The sequence below is a fragment of the Triticum dicoccoides genome, chromosome 7A (genome assembly GCF_002162155.2).
Source record: "Triticum dicoccoides isolate Atlit2015 ecotype Zavitan chromosome 7A, WEW_v2.0, whole genome shotgun sequence".
Classification (NCBI taxonomy): Eukaryota; Viridiplantae; Streptophyta; class Magnoliopsida; order Poales; family Poaceae; genus Triticum; species Triticum dicoccoides.
The window spans coordinates 103,368,661-103,391,569 of record NC_041392.1 but is presented as its reverse complement, the minus strand read 5'-3'; the positions used below and the strand labels follow the sequence as shown (position 1 = coordinate 103,391,569).

At 45.7% G+C, this 22,909-nt stretch overlaps 1 protein-coding gene and 1 long non-coding RNA gene across 10 annotated transcripts; one reads left to right on the top strand and one right to left on the bottom strand.

Moving 5' to 3' along the window:
• Window positions 1-401: 401 nt before the first annotated feature.
• LOC119330233 lies at window positions 402-6,477 on the bottom strand. Of its 4 annotated transcripts, none has more exons than XR_005159959.1 (7): window positions 6,009-6,477; window positions 5,295-5,932; window positions 4,407-4,611; window positions 3,179-3,255; window positions 2,835-3,035; window positions 1,651-2,376; window positions 402-1,297 (listed from the first exon to the last, which is right to left on the bottom strand). It is a non-coding gene; the product is annotated as an uncharacterized LOC119330233 (long non-coding RNA). The 4 variants fall into 4 exon arrangements; XR_005159958.1 differs by lacking the exon at window positions 4,407-4,611 and having other exon boundaries at window positions 402-940; window positions 1,220-1,297; window positions 6,009-6,474; XR_005159957.1 differs by lacking the exon at window positions 4,407-4,611 and having other exon boundaries at window positions 6,009-6,473.
• A 513-nt stretch (window positions 6,478-6,990) lies between these two features.
• On the top strand, window positions 6,991-11,286 carry LOC119334694. 6 transcript variants are annotated; one of them, XR_005161500.1, is made up of 5 exons: window positions 6,991-7,418; window positions 7,539-8,144; window positions 9,320-9,393; window positions 9,550-9,720; window positions 9,803-10,024. XR_005161500.1 is itself a non-coding variant. In XM_037607235.1 (5 exons), exons 1-4 carry the CDS (start codon window positions 7,207-7,209, stop codon window positions 9,660-9,662), a joined length of 537 nt encoding a protein of 178 aa, XP_037463132.1. In that variant the 5' UTR covers window positions 6,992-7,206; the 3' UTR covers window positions 9,663-9,720; window positions 9,803-10,024. The 6 variants fall into 6 exon arrangements, 1 of the variants encoding a protein (XP_037463132.1); XR_005161499.1 differs by lacking the exon at window positions 9,320-9,393 and adding an exon at window positions 8,582-8,707; XR_005161503.1 differs by lacking the exon at window positions 9,320-9,393 and having other exon boundaries at window positions 6,992-7,418; window positions 9,803-9,881; window positions 9,971-11,286.
• The last annotated feature ends 11,623 nt before the right edge of the window (window positions 11,287-22,909 follow it).

The window sequence follows — 22,909 nt, the reverse complement described above, 5'->3', positions numbered from 1 at the left end:
AGGATCTCGATATCAAAATTAGCTAAAGTTTCTTCGTCGTCAGGCCCGTGTGTTGCTACGGGCAAAATCGATCCGAATAACCATGAGTTGTCACCGAATAATAGAAATAAGAACAGATTGATCAAATTATTCTTTTTATTTAGAAATACACGTTAAGCATGGTGGCATCCAGTTTTCATCATACAACGGCAAATACAAACTCTCTTCCACTCAGCTTGTAGGTGGGACAACCTGCAGGTGCCCACTTCCTGCCACATATGTCCACTTATTTAAGTGGGATTAAGTGGGTTGTCCACATACTGTATGTGGTATTATGTGGGCTGCCACATACCCACATAATTCATGAAACATGAAAATACAAAACTTGAGATGTAAGACAACTTAACATAAAGGCACGCAAGTCCATTGAAGTAAAGAACATGTCCACATATGATACAACACAAACTACAATCTTCAGCAGTACAAGACTGAAGGTTAACACAGACGGCAAACATTTCCTCAGATTATAAACTATACACAAACTACAATCTTCCGTCCGGACAGATTATAAACCATACATGCACCAGCAAGTCCAACGTCGAGCCACCATGGCCAAATCCGTCCGGATCTAACCACCTGCTCACCAGGGCACCGCGCTGGCCACCCCACTACCTCACCACGCACCGCCAAAGCACACGCACACACGCAGCCGCCCACACATCCACCTGTCCAGGACGCCGCCGAGGAGCACACCAGCCGGAACCGCGCAACACAGATACACCCAGCCCCTCCCCCCTTCTTGATTAGCCCACCAACGAGCCCTCATGGACAGATGTGGTCCAATCAAGCCCTCCCTCCAACTCCTCGGTAGGCTGCTGCCCAGCCATCCCTCTACCGCCGGACTACCACGCCAGCGCTCCCCATGCTGTTGTTGAACTTGTAACCATATGATTTGTATTGCCTGACAGATGAATATTTACCAGATAAACACGTAAAGAAGATAAGCCGCTCTTCATTCCTATAAGCCCTTAGTAGACCATCAGATCCTTCTTTTTGCACATGCACGCCATATTATTGCAGAGATGATGGGGGAAGCAAAGAAGTTATGCCTCTCTGTGCGTGCATTGCGAGGAACCCCCAACAAGTATTGAACTCTTGATATGAATCCTTGTCAGGAGGGGCAAGCAAGGATGATAAATCATCTAGAGTAACATGAAAAGGTTAAGTGATGTTGCTGCACCTCTGCTCTTAGGAATCCTTGTGGTTCCTCTTGATTATGCATCTTCATGAACAAAACAAAATCTTGAGCTCTTCGTTCCTATAAAATTTCAGTAAGAAGATAAATTTTAACACAAGAAAACTGAGTATCTTGACAAAAAAATTAGTAAAAGTCAAATTTCACTAAAACGAGATATTTTATTAGCTCTAGAAAAATTGAGTGCAAGGGTAAATTTTAGTATCCTGAGAAAAGTTTTAGTATGAATATGAGACAAAATTAGTCCTAAATAAAGAAAGTTAATGACAAGGTACATCACGTAATAATTCACACTGAAGGTATACAACAAGAAACATGCATTTTATGTCATGATTCAGCAGTAATAAAGAAGTGAAAACTACCCATGTTTATCACCATTTGTAACACTATTTAGTTTATGCAGGAAAAGAATGTACCTTTGCAATCTCATTTTCGTCTATCCTAAACATGATAATATATCACAAGCCATCAAGGCTGGACATCTTTGGTTGCCAGCCCGAATCTCTAGGAAAAATCTGAATGTGGTCAATGCAATCCGAACCCCCGGCGAACCAAAGGAGTAAGAATGTAGTGATTCACATAGCATCCCACCAGCCCAGCGCACAAAATTATGAACATATTTTGGCACCATACCGAGTCCTGATTTTTGGCATTTAACTGCAATCAAGACCAACTAAGAAAATCAGCATCCTAAATGATTTTTAGTAAAAATGGAGTAGCATTTCACCACAATAGTGTAGACATTTGAGGACCCTCGCCCCCACCCAAGATCAAAATCTAATGCCAAATTCTCCAGTAAATCTGACAAATAAAACCCAGACCAACTCCTACTAATAAATTCCCCGCACATGCACAGATCTTAAACCCCAAATCCGCACAAACTTGACCGAGATTGCTTGGGGTGCGTAGGGATTCAGTAAGAGAGGGGGTGGGGGGAGCTCATGGATGAAACTGGAGAAAATTATGTGCTTGAAGATGCAAACTCCAGCGAGCACCAAACCACGAAGGTTGTGTCCAACGCATCACTCCACCAGACCACTGCTTCCGTCGATGGGCTGTCCACCATCTCGTACGTCTTGAGCACAAACAGCACTGGCCCGCCTCCTCCTCCAGCTCCAATGCACCACTACGACGCCTTCGACCTGCAGCAATAAAGGCAAGTACAATAGTCTAGATAGTATCTATCTGTAGCGGCTCTCCATATCATCTCTAGATATCGATATAGACAACTTGTACAATGGGCTGTCTTTCTAGCTGTCTATAACATTCGAAATTAGAAGAACTTCACAAAGTAGTTACTTATTATTCCAATATGCAGAATCAACAAGCAAGTAACTTGCTGAGACTCCTGCGACCATGCACAATGCTAGGTTCATTTCACGCAGTGGCTACAAAGAGGAAAATTTGCAAAATCAATCAAGACATGAAAGCCTGAATAGAAACGGAGCAAAGAATTGATCGATCCCAATTCCTAGCAGGCAAATGCATCGCAAGCTGAGGTGACGTGATTTCGCCCATCCTTTGAATAAATTGCTAGCCAGTTTGAGACGCTGGGCATGGATCCAAGATAAATGTAGCGGATTTGATAGCGAACTCTGACCTCATCATGCTCAGATTGTTGCTGCCCAAGCACCGCCGCCGCCGCTTGTCGCAGCCTTTGCCCTCGAGGATTGCCGGCGCCGGTGACATCCAAAAGCTCCTCATCGACGACCACGTCAGGCTCGAACCGCCTTTCCTTAGCCACTAACAAACGCGGCCCATGTCACCTTACCACTGACGAAAAAGGCCCACAAATAGCCAGCTGGCACAAAGCGGACGACCAGGTCAAAATCGGAGTCCAGGTCAATCGATGCCTGAATCGCTCCTGAGCGATTTTTCCCCAGGGAGCTTAGTGATATAGGATATATGTATGGAGAGATTTTAAACAAAGTGACATTAGTATACCTCTTCTGATTCTTCTTCTTGGAGGAGTAATTATCTGTCATCATAACTTTCACTATCACTAACCATCTCAGGCAATTCTGCACATAGAAAAACAGGATCAATTCATTTGATTTTTTTGACAAAACCATCAAAACAAAATGATAATGATGCATTTGTCTGAGTTGTCTGCCGGCTACAAAGGAAAGCATCGGTGCAAAGCACCGATTGGGCTAATGAAAGCTGAAAATGTTCATACAACAACTAATAAGCACTTAAATATCATTTGCTGATTCAATACACCATATATGCATGGTTATGGAAATCAAAATTGAAAGATGAACTGTTGAAAACGTGAAAATACATGCATGGTGGTGCTGTAAGAGTGAATACTTATTTATGAGATAAATCGACACACTGTTCAAATTTCTGTCATAATCACACACACATGACAAAACACTTGCTAATTAGAGGGCTACCCCGAGAAACAGTGGCACAGGAATGTGTATCGATTCCAGATAGTGCATTATATCTCTAAATACTTCAAGTTGTCTACCAGACAGACGCAACGGGGCTAACCCCCACCCCCCACCCACCACCACCACCACCATCCCCACCCAAGCCGCCACCTAGACCATCCCTCTATACACCCCTCCCCCCTTTCTACGGCGCAGGCAAACCTCGCTAGCGATGCGACGACATGTGGCAGACCTGGCTGACAACATACATTAGAAAACATACTGCTCATCGACAACATCCGTAGTCCGGAAAACTATGGAACAGTGCAATATTCAGCTGTAAGCTAGCTTATCATCTCTCAACAATACCTACCAGGAATATTATTTCCATCCGGGTCGAGAGAGTTTTCCTTTTATAACAAACCCTGGTGCTTGTGGATCAGCTTTCACAACAACTCTCTAGATTCTGGAGCCTCATCATCTTTCGCCCTCGTTGCTAACCTCATCCCTATCTAAGATCACTTACAGTGAGGACTGTTCCACTGCCACCATAGACGGATGCATATCCCCTCCCATGCATCCGCCAGATGAAATGTTTGGCAAGTTAATGCAACCATTAGAGAATGAAATCAATTAGAAATAAGAAGCACAGAACATTGCAATCTATTCACTCGGTACGTGAGCGTAACTGAAGACTGATAAATTGGAAGGCAAGGAATCTGTTTGCCTTTCGTCATCCATGATTATCTGATCACAGTTACGAGGAAACGAAAAATCTGTACCATATCACATACCACATGGAAATCTTTCAACCATCAGTACAGGAAGACCCTGATACAGAGCCACCGAGATTCAAAATAGTTCTGTCAGATCCGCTATACGCCGTAACCACCTGCAGCATACATGGTTGTTCTATACTCGATGTACTGGACTACTGGCGAACATCAACACCACTGAAACTCTTTGGCGCGGATTCCAACTGATGAATGACCGGCTCATCTGGACACAGAGGCAAAACGTTGTGTCCCAATATACATGGTTATATATTGTGGGCTCAGTTGTCCAACTCATTTATGTTGAAATGTCTAATGTAACATTACTTTTTAGCATGATAATTATAAAACGGCATTGCATTACATATAAACTACCAATGAGATGTACCAGAACAATTGTCGCGAACCATAACAGAGAACTGTTACTACATACTCATATTCCGCGAGCATAATTTTCTTTATCTCTTCATACATCATCCCACATTCCCATTACAAACACACCAGAATTGATCTGAGCAAGGGTAAACCAATGAGCATTGTAGCAGGCCAACAACATGGTTTAAACTATCTCGATAATAGTATTCATAGGTAGACAGAGGTTTGCAAATATACTCACAAACTTCGATGGAACTACCTTCAGGATTCCAACAATTATAGTTGATGTATTTTTTTGTGGGGAGTTGCTCTCAAAATTGTTCTGTATGAAGCGCTAGTTCAATTCTGAACAACACCTAGTTACAAATTAAAGACTTGCTCCATTAAGTCACTTGACAAAGTTGGGTAGTTTATTCACACAAAAGCTCCGTTCACTACATAATTATCACGCAGGTTGAAGTGGGTTATTTGCCTGTGATTTAATAATAAGCATATAAAAGCATCATGTGATCTTATCAGTTTTGAGAAGCAAACCTTGGCACCGTGGCACCGCCAACTCTTCATCTAACATTGTATAAACTCTCTCCATGTATGACAAGTAAAATAGACCGAGTTGAAAGATGAGAAATCACCTGCAGTTGCATAATAAGAACATATGTGTCAGTAATTAAAGCGCCTCCGTTGTAATGGGATGAACAAGGCAGAGGCTGAGCCGTTCGTGCCGCTGCGCCCTGCCACTACTTTGGATGATATAGTAGCAGCGGGCAGTGAGTCCATCGCCACTCTCAGACCAGCTATGCCATGCTCTTGCACCGCCGCCGTCACGTCGATCGTAAGCACCCGGTGTCGACCGTTTGAAGAGAGAGGACCAGAGATGGCACAACCTAGCTCGCTTGATCTGTCACGCTGCTGCAGCCGCTGCCGGAGCACCCTTGCATCTCGTCCTCCACGGCAGCCAACATAATCCCCCCTTGATATTCTTGGGTTTACTCTTCGTTTTGCTGCTCGTGACGGTACACATGTGCCTGCTTGTCTTATTCCTCTTCGTGGTCTTCCAGAATCCTGATTTCTCAGAACATAGCAATCATCTTCTTCTTCTTTGGCTATCGTCCCTTGAACAGCAGCCAGCAGATCTTCTTCGATCATCATCAAGAACACACCACGTTGCCTTCCTACCAAGAAGAAAAATATGTACGAGAACTTTACAGCAAGAAAAATATGAACGAGAACTTTGCAGCAAGAACACACCACGTTGCCTTCCTTCTCTGCATCCTTCATCATCTCCTTCTTCTGAGAAGACAAGCACCCATCCTGGAGATCTCCGCCGCAGAGGAATTTGCGCAGCCACCGCGCGTCACCCGCTGCCTGATGTACGTCCTCCTCGCTGAATAGCAGGTCGACACAGAAGCAGAGGAAGCATTAAGGCCCGAGGTCGAAGTAGGCCGTGAAGCCCGTCGCAGTGTTGGAGAGGACCGGCGGCGGCGGCGGCGCACGAAACCCTAGTGAGTACGAGGGTGTCAGGGAGAGGAGCGGCTCATGCTCGAAGAAGAGGTCGGTTCGGTGGAGCAGTAGGGGCGGTGGCAGAGCGGGATATGGGGCGGCGGCGGCGGGGTGGGAGATGGGGCGGCGGCGACGGGGCGGGAGATGGGCCGACGGCGGTGGAGCGGGGGAGGAGGGAAAGAGAGAAAGGCCCCGGCGGGAGGGGTGGATCGAGAGGAGCGTGCGTCGAGCGGATCGAGAGGAGCGTAGGTTTTTTTTCGCTGGTTAATTTTCGCCAGTTTGTTTTCGGTGGTTTATTTTCGATCGTGTCAGATAATTGCGACAGGAGGTTGGGAGTGTGCCGCACTCGATCGCGGGGTTTTCTTCGTTTTTTCGCGACTGAGCGGGAGGTGAGAGCAAGTACCAAAAAAGACCATAATAGGTGAGATGAAAATAAAATCCGGAACGCAGACTACCAACTGAGACATTAGGAGTAGAGCCCTGTTGAAGAATTCATCCATAACCAGTTAACTTACCGATTAATCCCTACTCATAGGGTCACCGAGTAGCCGATAAACCAAAAAATCGTCCGATTAATTGATTAAATGACCGATTAACTTGTCGATTAGCTGATTAATCCCCTACTCACTAGCCAACCGAGCAGCTACCAGTTAACGATTTCCTTAACAATGAAGTAGAGATACGCAGCAAGGTGGTACTAATTCGAGGAAGCAGGTCCTCTGCATCGAACGTCGCACCTGCTCGCTTGCCCGCAGACACCCTGGGCCACATCGAGGGCTAATGGGCCTGTTCTGGGAGTTCATCGTGGCGGAACTTTTGCAATCCTCTGTCTGCTCCCCTGCGCACTCTCCATCGCCCCCAGAGCTACACACCCAATCCCTCGCTCTCTCGGCGAGATCCAAGACGGCCGCGTCAGCTGGGAGCGGACGCACGCGAGAGGAGTTCGATGAGCGTGAGCTGGAGGTGGCTGCCATTCTCGCGGAACTGTAGTCCATCGTGCGGGCCAGTCAGTAGGAGTCAGGCGCGGCCAGAGATCCCCTCATGGGGCCGGCGCCAGCCGAGGAAGGCCCTAGCGGCACCGCCGTCCGAGAAGCCCGCGGCAGATAGCCCGGACACCCCGGATAGCCGGACGACGAGGCGGCGGCAGTGCATGACAAGGTGAGCCGCCGGGCCGCGAGATCTGCGCCTGCCCGCCTCCCTCCGCCAATTTGGCCTGCTTCGATTTCAATTTCTTGCTGCTCGTTGACGTGTTCCTCCTCCCCCTCTGCCTCCGCTCAGTCGGCGTAGGAGCAGTGCGGCGATTTTGACGAGTAGGAGATGGAGCACGTCACAAGCACCCCGACTGCACCCTGAGGTTATCCATCAGGTAGACTATCATCACACTGCGGTTCATGATGCTGCTCCCAAGCTTCCCGGCAAGATTGTGCGAGTCACAACTTGCATGACGCAGATTCTTTTGCTATACTTCGGAAGCCGGCAATAGCAGCGGCAACATCGACGACGCATCCACGGGCTGGACAAAACTTGATTAGCTTACTACTGCATCAATAATTTGTGCCTGCAGGATTCTTTCACAGATCATGTCAACGAGATTACCAATTTGAAGAGGCTGCACATGATCTGAAAATATTGGCATATACAGTCCTGAACATAAGTTTCAAAATAGCAAATCCGTTGTACCAGTCAATTTTCCTAATGTACTGTAACCTCATTTGCATCTGCCTAACCTTTCCTAACTACCTCTCTGTGGTTGGTTGAAGGTGTGGAGTTTAGTCTTGTTCCGCTGTGAGGAAAGCCATGACCTCCACACAGATGATGCAAGTGGAAACAAGCTAGACTCTCAACTTTGGTTTTCAGGCATCTTCACCAACAAATATTACCCTGGTACTGACAGGTTGTTAGTATTATATAAGTATACTTGTTCAGCCTTTCCATTGCATGTCCGAATATTTAAACAAGGAAGCAGGCTCAGTTGCTCACCAACCTACTATTGCTGCCAATAAGTAGCCAGAAGCCTATAGAGTGATAGAAGACATCTGCATTGATCACAGAAAAATGAAGTATTGAATTTGTAGGATGTTGTCAACATTGTCATCCTAATCTGGTTCCCACATATTCAAGATGTGGAGATTAGCCCTTTGCTCCAACAAAGCCATGACCTTCAATTTTGTTGTTAATTTAACAACTGTCTTGGTTGTGCCGATCGATCGGCCTATAAGATCCAATTTGGTCCTGTGAACTAAAGCTTCCTATTTTTCATGATTATATTAAGAGCTTCCTATATTTCATGATTATATTAAGAACTCACATATCTCCTTCAGTGCCCACACCTGACCGGCACATCATCCAGATTCAAGAGAGCCCTACTACTGCATCCACCCTAGAATCATATCTCCGTCTCGTGTGAACCAATTTTAAGCCCGATTGATGGCAAGTGCATTGCATGTGTAAGTAATCTGGGTTGAACCTAATTGAGGTCTTCCATCACTTTTATTACTTCAATAGAAATTGTACACATTGTACGAACTACCCATTAATTAATGGGCAACTGATATACATGATGCATGGTTGATAATAGCTACTTCAGGTTATCCCTTCTGCTATATTTTTCGTACTCACTGCTTTTGTGAGATCTGAACTGGTAGAGAAAATAGCCCGGGATATTCGGTTCTCACCAACAGAGGTAGTAAGGACTTACCGTATTGATTAGTCATTTGAAGAGTTAACCAGAAAACATTTAGTATATCTTCAGTTATGTTGTCATGGGCTGTGCCCATGATTCACAGACAAAAAAGCAACACCGTGCATTGTTTTTTACATGCATGAAGCATATACAAGAATTTGCTACTATGGACTAAAAATAATCACCAGCTAGCTGAATCAAAGGACACTCTATGGGAAGGTGAACAAGCATACTAAACAACACGAAGCAGAGTAATTCCAAGATATTTTGAGAATTCATTGCAGTGGACTATGTTGTGATTCGATTTTTCTTAACCTTGATAATATTGTCTTGAATTTGAAATGATGGTGTACATTTATTCTTCTTCTTTTTATAGTTGTGAAGACCAAATTTAGAAAATTTTACTGCTTGTGATTTCAATCGGGTTAGAGAGGCTTCTGTCAAATATAAGTATGTTCCCTGCTGATTATAATTTTTTTCACATAGATGTATGAAGTCTGTTGTTCGTTTTATTTCGAAATAATCTCGATTTATTCTACCGCCTTGATCGGAAAGCGGCATTGTTCTCCTGACATTGTTCCCTGCTCACTGTGGTGAATCGAACAGCAAATCGAGGACTTCAGAGCCTGGCTGCAGGCCTCGCGAGCACCAATGACAGCCTCAAGCAGATTCAGCAGAGCAAGGTGATGAGTACCCAGCTGGCTGGTCAATCTGAATGATCTTATTGGCCAGCAAAGCGGAGATGGATGACCACGGTCCTGACCTTAGCAGCAGACAGTGAGTCTTCTCCCTCTGAAACCTGAACGTGGATGCCCGCCTAAGTCCGCTGAAACCTTTTTCCCTTTGTCGCCGTGGATAGGAGACAGTAAATGGGATCAAGGGAAGTTGGTAGGGCTCCAGCGGCACATGCTTACCACTGCTGGCTGTTAGCGGGAAAGGTATGTTGGTTTGACTTTTTCAAGATCCCGAACTAAAACAAGTCACCTGCGACATTTGAGTGATGCAAAGGTTTGCTGTCTCTTCCCAGGAAATTGTGTGCAGAGAAGCTGCCTTGATTTTTAATACTGAACCTATTTTTGCAGAACCAAACACTAACGATAAGAGAGATGAATGTGCAGTATGCTAAATTTGGGTATCCAACTACAGAAGAAATGGATTTTTATTTATATTAGAAGCTAGGTTATCACTTTTGATTTTAAATTGATCGCTCATGGACAGTGGCATCTTAATTGGCCATAAACACAGCCTAATTCAATACCTCCCTTCAAATTGGCAACTAAAGGGAAGGTGAGTTTAAATGTCTCAGCCCCTGTGACCTGGCTGGCCTTTGTGTTAGAAGATTCAAAGGGAATGAAAAGTTGGAGGCAACAAGGCCACCTCTTATCTGGGTTCTTTACATAAAAATAGTGAGGGTCATATAATCTGCCATCGATTTTGATAATTTCATCATGTCCCACCAATTTATACATGTGTATGATTCGAAATCAATAAGCCAACTCAAGGAGTGGGTCCCGGAATACAAGCAGGAAGAAAAGAGAAGGAATTAAAAGGAGTAAACTCGGCTCTTATGTAAGCAATAAGGAAAGAAATTATTCCACTCATAAGGAAAGAGAAGGAATTAAAGGAAGTAAATTCGGCTCTCATGTAAGAAAAATGGAAAGGAATTATTCCACTCATAAGGAAAGAGAAGAAATTAAAACAAGGAGAAAACTCGGCTCTTATATAAGCAGAAAGGAAAGAAATTATTTCACTCATAAGGAAAGGGAAGAGATTAAAAGGAGTAAATTCGGCTCTTATAAAGCAAAAAATGAAAGAAATATGAAGGAATAAAATTTGCTCTTATGTATGAGCATTAAAGGAAAAGAATAAAAAAAACGATGCTGTTGCTGGATGTGCACGGGCTGAGAAGGGAGCAATTAAAATAAATAACATCGGTTGCGTGCGTGCAGTTGCACATGGTCTAATTCAATGGCCCTTCTCTTCTCGCATACAAAATAGTTGGCCGGCAATGACCATTCATACTTTTCTGTTGTTTTGAATCTGTGGGGTACATATAAATTATGCTTGGTTATTTTTATATTACATCCCATATTATGTGTACTCATTTGATCTAAGGTTATTTTTAATAACTTGGTTTTTTTTTTGTCACAAACAAACCGATGAACCGGCGGTCCAACTTGTGACAGCTGCAACGGTTTGGTTGCCCGTTCGCTTTTAAAAATATAGTCTGATGGCCATGGTGAAAGAACACGACATGAAGTGCTTTGTATCCCTAGAACGATGAGGAGACACGAGTATGAAGTGTTTTGTTTGGGCCAAGCACTGCCGCCGCCTGCTCGTGTCTCCTCGTCATTCAATATGTCCTAAAAATGTACCAGTTTTTTTAAAATGTTTGTATTTAAGAATATTTTCAAAAATTATATAAATCAAAATTATTTTTAAAAATCATGTGTTAAAAATGTGAATTGTAAAAAATCCCATTTAAAAAATGATAAAAAAAATTCAAATATGTTACTTTAAAATAAATAAATATTCATGTTCTCTCGAAAAGTAAAAAAAAATTTGAAAAACTATTCCATGCACAAGTACCCTTTAATCAGATGAAGGATGTTAAGGTGGCTTATTCAAATCCACACTTCATACTCCGAAAAAGAGATAATCAGAATTGAATATAAGAAATGTTGCGCAATGACACACACAAAGCAGATTCTGCTATCTTTTTGCCCCGTTACAACGCACGGGCATTTTTACTAGTTATTACTAGCAAAAGGGCCGTGTGTTGTAACGAGAAAAAAATATAATACGTGGTTCAAGATTTTACTAACCTAACCACTGACTTGCATGTGTCTGTCATTGTCGGATTATACCCACACCTCATTCTTTGTTTTGTTTATTTCCGTCATTGCCAGATTATAGCTACACCTCACCCGCAGTTTTTTATTATTTTTGAAGAGGCTTGTTGGTTGTCTATTTAAGGCCATATATAAATTAGTGAGATCATGTGTATATTTGCGGGGTGGTACTACTAATTTTCTTTTTAGGAATAGATGGTACTATTAATCAATAAAAAAAATATAGTACCAAAAGCTGGCCCAATAAAGAGAATAGTAAACTGGATGGGTTGAATCATAGGACATCCCGTGCCCGTCAAATAAAGAACGCTTTCCCCTAAATAAAAGTGAAATAAAAAATGTTTCTTCTAAAAAATGGGAGCATGTGCCCGCTACAGCCAGCAGCCGCCGCTGCGCCCGAGCGAGCGAGGAGAGGCCGAGCTCTTCCTTGGGATGCCATCTCCGCCGCCTTCCTCTCACCTCCGGCCGGCGAGCCCAACTGCCGTCGATAACCTCGCGCTGCCGCCCTCTTCTATCATTCTATACCTTCTCCACTCCCTTCCTCCCTCTCCCTAGTCCTCTTCTTATCTAGTCTCTCTCCTCCCTCCACGCAGGAACTCAGCCGAGCCGCCATGGCAGTATAGCTTCGCGACCGCCACCCTCTTCCCTGCCTTCTCCCTCCCTTTCCTCCTTCATCTTCCTTCTTATCTTCTCATGTCTATCTCCTCCCTCGTCTCTCTCTCCCCTTCCAGCGCAGGAACCCAGTCGAGCCGCCATGGCAGAGAAGCTTCGCCGCCATCGCGTTTTGCTCCAGATCCACACCATGACGCCGCTCCTGCGTTGGATCCGTTGGGAGCGATGCGCCCGCCATCGTCCGACTTCGTCTGCTCGCCCCCTGAAAGCCTTGTGGGAGTGCTGCACTATCGTCGCCCAATTTCTTTGCCGCCTTGATCTTAGATCTGGGTCGGCGTCGACCGTCTGAACTGAAGGAAATATGCCCTAGAGGCAATAATAAAGTTATTATTTATTTCCTTATACCATGATAAATGTTTATTATTCATGCTAGAATTGTATTAACCGGAAACATAATACATGTGTGAATACATAGACAAACAGAGTGTCACTAGTATGCCTCTACTTGACTAGCTCGTTGAATCAAAGATGGTTAAGTTTCCTAGCCATAGACATGAGTTGTCATTTGATTAACGGGGTCACATCATTAGAGAATGATGTGATTGACTTGACCCATTTCGTTAGCATAGCACTTGATTGTTTAGTTTGTTGCTATTGCTTTCTTCATGACTTATACATGTTTCTATGACTATGAGATTATGCAACTCCCGTTTACCGAAGGAACACTTTGTGTGCTACCAAACGTCACAACGTAACTGGGTGATTATAAAGGTGCTCTACAGGTGTCTCCGAAGGTACTTGTTGGGTTGGCGTATTTCGAGATTAGGATTTGTCACTCCGATTGTCGGAGAGGTATCTCTGGGCCACTCGGTAATGCACATCACTATAAGCCTTGCAAGCATTGCAACTAATGAGTTAGTTGCGGGATGATGTATTACAGAACGAGTAAAGAGACTTGTCGGTAACGAGATTGAACTAGGTATTGAGATACCGACGATCGAATCTTGGGCAAGTAACATACCGATGACAAAGGGAACAACGTATGTTGTTATGCGGTCTGACCGATAAAGATCTTCGTAGAATATGTAGGAGCCAATATGGGCATCCAGGTCCCGCTATTGGTTATTGACCAGAGAGGTGTCTCGGTCATGTCTACATAGTTCTCGAACCCGTAGGGTCCGCACGCTTAACGTTCGTTGACGATATAGTACTATATGAGTTATGTATGTTGATGACCGAATGTTGTTCGGAGTCCGAGATGAGATCACGGACATGATGAGGAACTCCGGAATGGTCCGGAGATAAAGTTTGATATATGGGATAGTAGTGCTTGATCTCCGGAAGGGTTCCAGAATTCACCGGAAGGGGTTCCGGATGTTTCCCGAAATGTTTGGGCACGAGAACACTTTATCTGGGCCAAAGGGGAAAGCCCACGGGGCTTTTGGAAAGTGCAAAAGGAAGTTTTGCGGAGACCAGAGGCTAGACGCCAGGAACCCTGGCGTCTACGGGGTAGACGCCGGGAACCCTGGCGTCTAGCCCTGGAGTCCGAGAAGGACTCTTGCCTTTCGGGTGAAACCGACTTTGAGGAGGCTTTTACTCCAAGTTTCGACCCCAGGGCTCAACATATAAATAGAGGGGTAGGGCTAGCGCCAAAGAGATATCAAGAAACACCAAGCCGTGTGCCGGCAACCCCGTCCCCTCTAGTTTATCGTCCGTCATAGTTTTCGTAGTGCTTAGGCGAAGCCCTGCGGAGATTGTTCTTCACCAACACCGTCACCACGTCGTCGTGCTGACGGAACTCATCTACTACTTCGCCCCTCTTGCTAGATCGAGAAGGCGAGGACGTCACCGAGCCGAACGTGTGCAGAACTCGGAGGTGCCGTGCTTTCGGTACTTGGATCGGTTGGATGTGAAGACGTACGACTACATCAACCGCGTTGATATAAAGCTTCCGCGAACGGTCTACGAGGGTACGTAGACAACACTCTCCCCTCTCGTTGCTATGCATCACCATGATCTTGCGTGTGCGTAGGAAAATTTTGAAATTACTACGTTCCCCAACAGTGGCATTCGAGCCTAGGTTTTATGCGTTGATGTTGTGCACGATAGAACACAAGTGAGTTGTGGGCGATATAAGTCATACTGCTTACCAGCATGTCATACTTTGGTTCGGCGGTATTGTTGGATGAAGTGGCCCGGACCGACATTACGCGTATGCTTACGCGAGACTGGTTCTACCGACGTGCTTTGCACACAGGTGGCTGGCGGGTGTCAGTTTCTCCAACTTTAGTTGAACCAAGTGTGGCTACGCCCGGTCCCTGCGAAGGTTAAAACAGCACGAACTTGACAAACTATCGTTGTTGTTTTGATGTGTAGGTAAGAACGGTTCTTGCTTAAGTCCGTAGCAGCCACGTAAAACTTGCAACAACAAAGTAGAGGACGTCTAACTTGTTTTTGCAGGGCATGTTGTGATGTGATATGGTTAAGACATGATGCTAAATTTTATTGTATGAGATGATCATGTTTTGTAGCCGAGTTATCGGCAACTGGCAGGAGCCATATGGTTGTCGCTTTATTGTATCCAATGCAATTGCGCTATAATGCTTTACTTTATCACTAAGCTGTAGCGATAGTCATGGAAGCATAAGATTGGCGAGACAACAACGATGCTACGATGGAGATCAATGTGTCGCGCCGGTGACGATGGTGATCATGACGGTGCTTCGGAGATGGAGATCACAAGCACAAGATGATGATGGCCATATCATATCACTTATATTGATTGCATGTGATGTTTATCTTTTATGCATCTTATCTTGCTTTGATTGACGGTAGCATTATAAGATGATCTGTCACTAAATTTCAAGATAAAAGTGTTCTCCCTGAGTATACACCGTTGCCAAAGTTCGTCGTGCCCAGACACCACGTGATGATCGGGTGTGATAAGCTCTACGTTCATCTACAACGGGTGCAGGCTAGTTTTTGCACACGCAGAATACTCAGGTTAAACTTGACGAGCCTAGCATATGCAGATATGGCATCAGAACACTGAGACCGAAAGGTCGAGCGTGAATCATATAGTAGATATGATCAACATATTGGTGTTCACCATTGAAAACTACTCCATTTTACGTGATGATCGGTTATGGTTTAGTTGATTTGGATCACGTGATCACTTAGAAGATTAGAGGGATGTCTTTCTAAGTGGGAGTTCTTAAGTAATGTGATTAATCGAACTTTAATTTATCATGAACTTAGTCCTGATAGTATTAGCATATCTATGTTGTAGATCAATAGCTCGCGTTTAGCTCCCCTATTTTATTTTTGATATGTTCCTAGAGAAAATTAAGTTGAAAGATGTTAGTACCAATGATGCAGATTGGATCCGTGATCTGAGGATTATCCTCATTGTTGCACAGAAGAATTATGTCCTTAATGCACCGCTAGGTGACAGACCTATTGCAGGAGCAGATGCAGACGTTATGAATGTTTGGCTAGCTCAATATGATGACTACTTGATAGTTTAATGCACCATGCTTAAACGGCTTAGAATCGGGACTTCAAAGACGTTTTGAACGTCATGGACCATATGAGATGTTTCAGGAGTTGAAGTTAATATTTCAAGCAAATACCCGAGTTGAGAGATATGAAGTCTCCAAGAAGTTCTATAGCTAAAAGATGGAGGAGAATAGCTCAAGCAGTGAGCATGTGCTCAAATTGTCTGGGTACTACAATCGCTTGAATCAAGTGGGAGTTAATCTTCCAGATAAAATAGTGATTGACAGAATTCTCTAGTCACCATCACCAAGTTAGTAGAACTTCGTGATGAACTATAGTATGCAAGGGATGATGAAAACGATTCCCGAGCTTTTCATGATGATGAAATAGATGAAGGTAGAAATCAATAAAGAGCATCAAGTGTTGATGATTAACAAGACCACTAGTTTCAAGAAAAGGACAAAGGGAAAGAAAGGGAACTTCAAAAAGAACGGCAAGCAAGTTGCTGCTCAAGTGAAGAAGCCCAAGTCTGGTCCTAAGCCTGAGACTAAGTGCTTCTACTGCAAAGGGACTGGTCACTGGAAGCGGAACTGCCCCAAGTATTTGGCGGATAAGAAGGATGGCAAAGTGAACAAAGGTATATTTGATATACAGATTATTGATGTGTATTTTACTAGTGTTCGTAGCAACCCCTCGGTATTTGATATTGTTTCAGTTGCTAAAAGTAGTAACTCAAAACGGGAGTTGCAGAATGAACAGAGACTAGTTAAGGGTGAAGTGATGATGTGTGTTGGAAGTGGTTCCAAGATTGATATGATCATCATCGCACACTCCCTATACTTTCGGGATTAGTGTTGAACCTAAATAAGTGTTATTTGGTGTTTGCGTTGAGCATGAATATGATTTGATCATGTTTATTGCAATACGCTTATTCATTTAAGTAAGAGAATAAATTGTTGTTTTGTTTACATGAATAAAACCTTCTATGGTCATACACCCAATGAAAATTGTTTGTTGGATCTCGATTGTGGTGATACACATTCTCATAATATTGAAGCCAAAAGATGCAAAGTTAATAATGATAGTGCAACTTATTTGTGGCACTGCTGTTTAGGTCATATTGGTGTAAAGCGCATGAAGAAAATCCATGCTAATGGGCTTTTGGAATCACTTGATTATGAATCATTTTGATGCTTGCGAACCATGCTCATGGGCAAGATGACTAAGACTCCGTTCTCCATAACAATGGAGCGAGCAACTAACTTATTGGAAATAATACATACTGATGTATGCGGTCCGATGAGTGTTAAGGCTCATGGCAAGTATCGTTATTTTTTGACCTTCACAGATGATTTGAGCAGATATGAGTATATCTACTTGATGAAACACAAGTCTGAAATATTTGAAAAATTCAAAGAATTTCAGAGTGAAGTGGAGAATCATCGTAACAAAAATAAAAGTTTCTACGATATGATCGCAGAAGTAAAAATATTTGAGTTACGAGTTTGGCCTTCAGTTAAAACAATGTGAAATAGTTTCACTACTCACGCCACCTGGAACACCACAGCATAATGGTGTGTCCGAACATCATAACCGTACTTTATTTGATTTAGTGCAATCTATGATGTCTCTTACCGATTTACCATTATCGTTTTGGGGTTATGCATTAGAGACAGCTGCATTCACATTAAAAAGGGCACCATCTAAATCCGTTGAGACGACACCATATGAACTATGGTTTAGCAAGAAATCTAAGCTGTCGTTTCTTAAAATTTGGGACTGCGATGCTTATGTGAAAAAGTTTCAACATGATAAGATCGAATCCAAATCGGAGAAGTGCGTCTTCATAGGATACCCAAAAGAAAATATTGGGTACATCTTCTATCACAGATCCGAAGGCAAGATATTCATTGCTGAGAATGGATCCTTTCTAGAGAAAGAGTTTCTCTTGAAAGAAGTGAGTGGGAGGAAAGTAGAACTTGATGAGGTAACTGTACCTGCTCCCTTATTGGAAAGTAGTTCATCATAGAAACTGGTTTCTGTGACACCTACACCAATTAGTGAGGAAGTTAATGATGATGATCATGGAACTTCAGATAAAGTTATTACTGAACCTCGTAGATCAACCAGAGTAAGATCCGCACCAGAGTGGTACGGTAATCCTGTTCTGGTGGTCATGTTACTTGACCATGACGAGCGTGCGAACTATGAGGAAGCAATGATGAGCCCAGATTCCACGAAATGGCTTGAGGCCATGAAATCTGAGATGAGATCCATGTATGAGAACAAAGTATGGACTTTGATTGACTTGCCCATTGATCGGCGAGCCATTGAGATTAAATGGATCTTCAAGAGGAAGATGGACGCTGATAGTAGTGTTACTATCTACAAAGCTAGAATTGTCGCAAAAAGGTTTTCGACAAGTTCAAGGTGTTGACTACGATGAGAGTTTCTCACTCGTATCTATGCTTAAGTCTGTCCGAATCATGTTAGCAATTACTGCATTTTATGAAACCTGGCAAATGGATAAACAAAACTGCATTCCTTAATGGATTTGTTAAAGAAGAGTTATATATGATGCAACCAGAAGGTTTTGTCAATCCTAAAGGTACTAACAAAATATGCAAGCTCTAGCGATCCACCTATGGACTGGTGCAAGCATCTCGGAGTTGGAATATACGCTTTGATAAGTTGATCAAAGCATATAGTTTTATACAGACTTGCGGTGAAGTCTGTATTTACAAGAAAGTGACTGGGAGCACTACAGCATTTCTGATAAGTATATGTGAATGACATATTGTTAATCGGAAATAATGTAGAATTATTCTGCAAAGCATAAAGGAGTGTTTGAAAGGATTTTTTTCAAAGAAAGACCTCGGTGAAGCTGCTTACATATTGAGCATCAAGATCTATAGAGATAGATCAAGACGCTTGATAAGTTTTTCAATGAGTACATACCTTGACAAGATTCTGAAGTAGTTCAAAATGGAACAGTCAAAGAAGGAGTTCTTGCCTGTGTTACAAAGGTGTGAAGTTGAGTAAGACTCAAAACCCGACCACGGCAGAAGATAGAGAGAGAATGAAAGTCATTCTGTTACGCGCTTGCTCGATCTAGAACAAAGTTATCGGGGGTACACGAATTTTGGTAGGTAGCTGTGCTCAGAAACAGAGAAGAAATGGGGATCGGGAGAGAGATAGCCGCCGCCGCCAGAGTCGTCTCCTTTCTCCTCGCCTTCCTTTCGTTGCCTCCTCCCATAAGTACTGGCTAGGTTTCCCATTGTTGGGCCGGAAACCGGGTGCTGGGCCTGCGGATCCACTTGGTGGGCTGCTGGGCCATTCCCTCCAGTGCGCTGCCTGTGTGGGTGCGAGCCGGGGTCGTAACACTCTCCCCTCCTTCAGAAACAGCTTGTCCCCAAGCTGGTGCTCTTGGATAGTGCTGATGTAGTTCCTCCCGGTCTTCCCAGGTTGCTAGCGACGCCGGTTGTGCCGTCCAGCGCACCAGCACTTGCTCCACTTGAGTCTTGTCGCGAACATGGAGGCTGGTGTCGAGGATCTCTTCTGGAATAGGGCTTGGTGCCGCGTCTTCCGGTAAATCGGGCAGCGCCTGCTCCGTGGGAGGAAGAGCGCGCCGAAGCTGCGAGACGTGGAAGACGGGGTGGATGGTGCATGTTGCCGGCAGCCTGAGCTTGTACGCCACTTGCCCCACTCGCTTGATCACCTGGAAGGGGCCAAAGTACCGAAAGGAAAGCTTTTGGTTAGCTCGCGTTACCAGAGAGCGCTGGATGTATGGCTGCATCTTGAGGAAAACCCAGTCGTCGACGTTGAAAGTGCGCTCGGACCGGTGCTTATCCGCGGACTGCTTCATTTGCTGTTGAGCGCGGAGAAGGTGCTGCCTGAGTAATGCTTCCATTTGTGCACGGTCTTGGAGCCAGTCTGCCAGGTCCGGTGCCGCGCATGCCAACGGGTCGATGATGCCAAAGTGTCTTGGGGCATGTCCATATAGTGCTTCGAAGGGGGGGGTGCCCAAAGCTGAGTGAGGAGAAGTGTTGTACCAGAATTCAGCCAAGGCTAACCAGGATGACCACTTGGAGGGGCACGCATGCACAAAACAGCGAAGGTAAGTTTCCAGGCACTGATTCACCCGCTCCGATTGCCCGTCTGTTTGGGGGTGGCGAGCGGTGCTCATCTTCAACTCAGTGTGGGTCAGTCTGAAAATTTCCTTCCACATGGTACTGGTAAAAAGGGGATCCCGATCGGACACTATAGCCTCTGGTAGTCCGTGGAGCTTGTAAATATTGTTGACGAACGCCAGCGCCACTTGAAACGCGGTGAAAGGGTGGGACAGGGGTATAAAGTGAGCATACCGGGAGAACTTGTCCACCACGACTAGAATACTGTTGTAGCGCGCTGACCGTGGCAGCCCTTCGACGAAGTCCATCGTGATCAGTTCCCATGCTTGCTTAGGTACGGGCAAGGGTTCGAGCAGGCCGGGGTATCGCACCCGTTCGGGTTTGGCCTGCTTGCAAACTTGGCATTCCTCCACATAAAGCTTAACATGCTGCTTCATGCCCGGCCATGTGAAAAGTCGCCTAACCCTCCTGTAGGTGGCGTTGAACCCCGAATGACCACCAATAGCTCCCGAATGGAGAGCAGTGAGGACTTGTTTCTGCAGCTCCACGTTGTTGCCCAACCAGACACGCCCATTCTGCTTGATAATACCTTGTTGCAGGGTGAAGCCGTCATGTCCCTCTGTTTTAGTTGCCAAACGAGCCAGCAATTTCTGGGCAGCCTCATCTTCGGCGTAGCCTTGTTGGACCGCTTCCAGCCAAGCAGGCACCACCACTGTCACTGCTGCCAGATCGCCTTGGGGCGGCCCTGGGCGCCTCGACAAGGCGTCCGCGACTCTGTTGTCCACACCTTTCTTGTACACAATTCGGTACCTGAGTCCCAACAGCTTGGCCATGATCTTTTGTTGCCAGGGTGTGGCCAGACGCTGGTCCTCCAGGTGCACCAGACTACGCTGGTCCGTGTGGATGATGAATTCATCATGCTGAAGGTAAGTGCGCCAATGGTCCACTGCCATCAGGATAGCTAGCCCCTCTTTTTCGTATGTGGACAACGCCCTGTTCTTGGGGCCAAGTGCCTTGCTGAGAAAAGCAACTGGGTGCTTGCCCTGGCGCAATACAGCTCCAATGCCCTTGTCCGACGCATCGGTCTCGATCTCGAACTGTATCTTGAAATCAGGTAAGGCCAGCACCGGAGCTGTCACCAGTGCCTTCTTGAGCTCCTGGAAGGCAGCATCCTCCAGCTCCGTCCAGCAGAACACAGTGTTCTTTTTCAACAAGTCCGTCAGGGGCCTGCTGATGATGCCAAAATTCTGCACAAACTTGCGGTAGTACCCTGCTAGGCCCAGAAATCCTCGGACTTCCTTGACATTGGTAGGCGTCGGCCATTTCTGTACTGCTGCAATGTTCTTGCCGTCGGTGCGCACCCCTTCTCCGCTGATCTCGTGACCCAGGTAGGTGAGGCTTGAGCGAGCAAAAGAACACTTGCTCAGCTTGACCTTCAACCTGTGCTCTTCCAGCAATTGGAAAACTTGCCGCAGCAATTGAATGTGCTTCTCCATCGTGGCGCTGTAGATGAGAATGTCATCAATGAAGACTAAGACGCCGTGTCGGTTCAGGGGTGCCATCACGATATTCATTCCCCCCTGAAAGGTTGAGGGGCCGCCCGTGAGGCCGTACGAGAGAACCCTGAATTCATAGTGGCCGCTGTGGGTCTTGAACGCCGTCTTGTGCTCGTCCTCGGGTCTCATGCGAAGCTGGTGATAGCCTGAGCGCAAGTCGAGGCTGGTGAAGAACTTGGAGCCTGCTAGCTCGTCAAGCAGCTCGTCGATCACCGGCAATGGGAAGCGGTTCTTCACAGTCACCGCGTTCAAGTGTCGGTAGTCGACACAAAAACGCCAAGTAAGATCCTTCTTCTGGACCAGTAGCACCGGCGAAGCAAAGGGGCTTGAGCTGGGCACGATAATCCCTTGGGCGAGCATGTCAGCCACCTGGCGTTCAATCTCGTCCTTCTGCGCGGGGCTGTAGCGGTACGGCCTGACGTTGACGGGCTTCGCGCCCGGAAGGAGGGGAATGGCATGGTCGAAGGCGCGCCTGGGTGGTAATCCGCGTGGCTCCTCGAACAGGTGCTGGAATTCACGGAGGAGATCAGTCACAGCCGTCGGTACCGGCAGTTCTGTCGCCTTGACTCCTTCTGAGGCCATCGCACAGAGATGGATTACTCGCGCCACACCTGAGCGTTGAAGAAGTCGCTCCAGATCCTCTCCTGACAGTTGCTGGCACTGCGTGGTATCTGCCTGGGCTCCAGCGAGGTGAACTTGTTTGCCGTCATACTCAAACTGCATGGTCTTCTCCTTCCAGTGCACGTTCATCGGACTGTGCTGGGACAGCCAGTCGATGCCCAGAATCATATCATAGCAGCCCAATGGAAGGACCTTAAGATCGGTGTGGAAGGTCACCCCTTGCGTGCGCCATGAGCAGGCGGGTAGCTCCCGGTTGCAATGCATCACCCCGCCATTCGCCACCCGGACTGCCATTGCATTTTTGCTCGCCTCCACTCCTTGTAAGTGCTCTGCTAGGCTCTCACAAATGAAACTGTGTGAGGAGCCGGAGTCCACCAGCATCAGCACTTCGCGGTCTTGAACCCACCCATGGAGGCGCATGGTGGTGGGTGACTCAGCCCCTTCAACTGCCTCCTGAGATATGATACAGCAGTCTGCCTCCTCCTCGCTTGGTGTCGCACATTGCAGGCTGGGCTCGTCCGTCGACGGAGTCTCATTGGTCATCATGTCGATCAGCTCCTCCACCACGTGGAGCTGAACCGTTGGCCCGCAGCGGTGGTCTCGTCCCCATCGTTCGCCGCAGGTGAAGCAGAGACCGCGTGCTCGGCGGTAGGCCCGCAGCGCTGCAACTCTGTCTTCAGGTTGGGCGTGAGCCGCC